At 30.3% G+C, this 5,082-nt stretch overlaps 1 protein-coding gene across 1 annotated transcript; it reads left to right on the top strand.

Annotated features, from left to right (window-relative positions):
• The first annotated feature begins 2,731 nt into the window (after positions 1-2,731).
• LOC142324741 (uncharacterized) lies at positions 2,732-3,076 on the top strand. The gene has a single exon (XM_075365674.1). It carries the CDS (start codon positions 2,732-2,734, stop codon positions 3,074-3,076), a length of 345 nt encoding a protein of 114 aa, XP_075221789.1.
• Positions 3,077-5,082: the final 2,006 nt, after the last annotated feature.

A 5,082-nucleotide genomic window follows, 5' to 3' on the forward strand; every position in this document is an offset into this window, starting at 1 on the left:
TTCACATTCAGTGGTCCATCTTTGTTATTTCTAATACATTTCATTACTTTTGTTTTGTATTTGTTTATTTTCATGCGATAGTTCTTTCATAGGACTTCATCTATGCCATTCATTGTTTCTTCTAAATCCTTTTTAGAATCTTCTAAATCCTCGGCTAGAATTACTATATGATCAGCAAATTGTAGCATCTTTATCTTTTCACCTTGTACTGTTATTCCGGATCTAAATTTTTCTTTAACATCATTAATTGCTAGTTCTAAGTAAAGATTAAAAAGTAACGGGGATAGGGAACATCCTTGTCGGACTCCCTTTCTTATTACGGCTTCTTTCTTATGTTCTTCGATTATTACTGTTGCTGTTTGCATTTGATAAAATTCTATTATACATCTAAATCAGGATATATACATTAATGGAAAATTAAATCATTAAATTATTGTTAAGTAAAATAAAACAAAAGATTTTTCCTATAAGTTACAAAAAACAAAACTAAAATTTTGTGGACCTCCGTGGCTATGAACTTAGCGTCTTTGCATTTTGTGCGGAAGTCCCTGGAACGAATTCCTGTTAGGCATGATATGTTTTCGTACGTTACAATTTCCAGCAGGCTAATGAGTAAAGCTGTTGATATCCGCTTTTCTTTTACAACAAAAAAAGCAAATAAACAAAAACTTTTATCCGAAACAACAGAAGAGAGACCAAGTCATCCTAACTCGGCTGAGGATCGGACTCTCAAAGCTAACCCACGCCCATCAATTTGGCTCTCCTCAGCAAAATTGTGGGGAGTGCAATGTAAAATGCTCCGTAAACTACTTAGTCATAGATTGCCCAATGTTTGGATGTTTATCTTTCTTGTTCTTGTTTAGCCTCAGCGAATTACCGTTAAGGTATTACTTCAGAGAATGATATGTATGAGTGTAAATGAAGTGTAGTCTTGTACAGTCTCACTTCAACCATTCCTGAGATGTGTGGTTAATTGAAACCCAACCACCAAAGAACACCGGTATCCACGATCTAGTATTGAAATCCGTAAAAAAGTACAAAGGCGGTTGCCCTTATACGCTTTTATGCGTATAAAAGTATAAAGGTGGTATAAAAGTATAAAGGCGGTTGCCTTTACTAGGACTTGAACGCTGGAACTCTCGACTTCCAAATCAGCTGATTTGGGAACACGCGTTCACCACTAGACCAACCCGGTGGGTTAATTTTTCGGCTATTCGATGACAATTAAACTTTGTTTCAGATGTGAAGGCTTTACTCAACCGGAAAAAATACATCAAGAAACTGTTGCGGTTTGTCTGTGGCGGTTTGATTGTTAGATGAAGAACTTAATTTAGTGGCTTTGCTTAGTTAGATCCCTTATGGAATAATGTATGCACAATAAAAATAATTTAGTGGTGATGTTCTAATATTTGTTGTTCATGTTCCAGTTTGTTTGGTGTCATTGTCTGATTATTTATGATCATCTAGTTCTATTTAAGTCGCTATTGACTTTTATCGTTGATGCGACTATAAAAAAAGATGGGAAAATAATTAATAGAAAGAAAGTTATGAATATTAACAATTTCATTTCACGAATAATAAAAACGTGAGGCGCCTTTAACGATAAGGTATAAATTACATTTTTTATGTAACGATTAAGTTTATGTTCACTAACCAAACAGTAATTCTGAATAATTTACAAAATCTTACTGCACCACGATTGGTGGTGCAGTAACATTGGTTGATTTAAAAATATTCCGACAAAATTTAATTTGGGTGAGTACTCTTTATGAAAAGAATCAAAGAATAACTCAGTAAACTCAGTTACTGAGTTTTACTGAGTTTCTAATGATGAATGATGTATTTTTTTCAAAATAACCAATTCTTATTTTTTCAAATATAAAAAATTTAATCAAACAATACTTTTCATGCATTCTTGTTCTTTTTCTTATGTGAAATGAGAAATAAGTATAACATTTGGTAGAACAGAAGAAATAGGGAAATGAACAGAAATAGGTTGAACCTAAGCGATGTATTTTATATTAAAAAAAAAATTATTTATTATTCACTTTGGTCTAGTGTACAGTTTCTAAATAAAATTCGAATTTTTCTAAAATTTCTTTGTTTCATTCGATGTATCTTGCACAATTTTGTTCAGAATTGAATTTTCTACAAATTTTTTTTAAAATCTTTACGTGTTTATTACCCATTTAACAAAGTTATTGTACATCAAACATAAAAAACAGCGTTTTTACACCAATTTATTGGTTTTCACCACAGATTTTTTAAAAACTGCTCCAGATACGGTTCTAGAACCTATTTTGTTCGATTTTTCAGGTCATAAATCATAAGAAATCACTACTTCTGCTCCTTAATTAATGTTCTAAACAATTCAGTACGACCTCATTTCATCGGGGTATCTGAAATCCAAGTGAAATCTTTCACAAGCCGTAACTCGGCTTGTGAAATTATTTCATGATTAGATATAGTCTTAAGCCAAATGAAAATTAGGTAGCGACTTTCTCATGCTAGGTTAGGAGGACTTGGCCTGAAGTAATGAGTAATACGGTTCCGGGTCGAGTCCTGGTAGAAACGGCAGTGGTTTTAGTCGGTAGTCTGCTGATGATGGTTGGGTAAGACCAAGCAGTTGAGAGCCCAATAACCTGTGCGTAGAGTTATTTCCACCTACCTCCTCATCCCCCTCCAAAAATATTTTTATTAAATATGAAAATTTATTTAAATTGATGACACAATGATGAAACTTTACAAAAGCACAGCTGTTCCGGTGGGTCTATATGGTAGTGAAACATGGGCTTTGACATCAGCTGATAAAAGCCGATTAGCGGCTACTGAAATGTATTTTCTTAGTTCTGTTATAGGAATTACCCGAAGGGTTAGAGTACGAAATGAGGAAGTGCGACAAAAGCTGAATATTTTCAACTTGAACGACAAAATTATTGAATATAGAAATAATTGGAAACAACATCTGGATCGAATGAGTAATCGTCGTTTTCCCAAGAAGATAATGCAGTGCAGACCAGTGGTATACAGGAATATTGGAAGACCCAAGAAGAGATGGGAAGAAAATTCACTTTAAGTTCGTAACAGGTCGAAAGGCCTAGCCTTGAAGTAGATGATAATGATGATTATGATAAAAATTTATCGCCTACATTTACGAATGATATTTAAAATAGTATTCAAACTATTACATTAGTATAATACATTTTTTAAACCTTAATATTACATAAAATTGTTTTGTACTATTTCAGTTTAATTGGTTTTCCATTAGTAAAACAAAGTATAAAATAATTGTAAATAAATTAATTGGTAATTATAGTAATAAATAATTCAAAAAATACATATATAAAAACTGATATAAAACGAAAGGTAACTTTTCTTCCATTTTATAAACTTTATTTAGAATACCTTTTCTATCACAAAAAGAAAAAGAAATTAGTAGTTATAGTTAACAATAAAAAAAAAGCATACATACATTTTCAAAATGTTTGGGCGCAGCTGGACAACGATACGATATTGCTACAAGAATGACCTTTTCTTGTTAAAAGTACTGTAATGAAAGCTGCTGAACGTACTATATACACAAAGGAAATTTTTAGGACCTGAAAGAATTTAAGCTATTTTATGTGTGTATATAAAGAAAATACTGACTTGTTTAAATTTTGTTCATTCTACTTTACTTCACATTGTTTTAACAACGGATCGAATGTGAATATTTAATTAAAGAAATATTTTTTTTACCAAGTTTAAAATTGTAATGAAGCTGATTAAAAAAATTGTTGATTTTAATCATTATTTTTAAATAGCTGCAGACTATTCGAAAAATTCAACATGTTATAAAAACGTAAAAGAATATAAATGTAGAAGGTAAATCGTATTAAACGTCTATACAACTTTTTCCTTTTCAATTTATTTTGGCATAAATCTCACGAATTAAAATACCATAACATGAAAATAAATATTTAAATAATAAACCAGACATTTGAAAACGATCTAAAATATTAAATAATATTAGTAATAAAACTACTGAATTCCCCTTTAAATTTCAAAACCATCACCAAATTAAAGGTCAATTAAGCTTTAATTTGAAGCAGATTTTTAAAAAATCAAAATTTAAAAAAAATTAATATATTACGTTTCTTTTAATTTAGCTAGAATAGCACATTAAAGAGGGCTACCTTTTTGATCATATTAAAAATGAGGTATCGGGTTTTTAGCAAATCTTTACGTTTTAGGGTCCTATTATTTCATCTAAACGAAAAAAAAATCATAAGACGTATATGTGTCGCACTGCTTTATATTTCAGGATTAAACAAATCGATTCTTTTCAAATTTGGCTGAAGTATTGTTACATACACAATGAAGCGTTGAACATGATATTTTTTTCAAAATTCGTTTAAGGGAGTGGGAAATATCGTGAAAAACCATTTCTAATTTCTTCAGAAGTATTTTAGAGAAAACTTTATTAAAGCAAATTTGTTACCTACAACGCATTAATGCAAAAAAAGACAACTCCCCTTTTAAAATTTCATATGGTTTTTGATCTTTAGCTTTATCTCTAATCGGTTGAAATATTTTTCAAAAACTTTCTGAAAGTTTATATTTCATGTGTAGATATATATTTATATATATTTATATTTCATGTCTATATTTTTAATCATAGACCTGAAATGCAGAAAAGTTTTTTTGAGAATTCTCTTACTTATTTTAGGCATGATTGAAGTGGGAGTTAAATTTAGAGTTAAATGCTTACTTAAGAAAATTTGTGAAGTTTAACCTCTATAAGAATATTTTTATACGTAGGTTAATATAATATAATTTTTTTTATATATATATATTTGGAGATGACGGGCATCGATTGCTTTGATCATTTTGCCCTATGAGAATGGAAATTTGTAGCATATGAAAAATGCCATACCTGATTGGGATTCGAACCCAGGACTTCCGGATGAAAGGCTGAGACGCTCTATTATTATGTAATAATAATAATAATGATAATATACTGTAAAAACAATTAAATATAATAATATACAATAAAAGCTGTTCAAGGTATATACTAATGACCGGCGTAGTTGGGAAAGTCAG

Source organism: Lycorma delicatula, chromosome 5, assembly GCF_047948215.1.
Source record: "Lycorma delicatula isolate Av1 chromosome 5, ASM4794821v1, whole genome shotgun sequence".
In the NCBI taxonomy this organism is placed as follows: domain Eukaryota; kingdom Metazoa; phylum Arthropoda; class Insecta; order Hemiptera; family Fulgoridae; genus Lycorma; species Lycorma delicatula.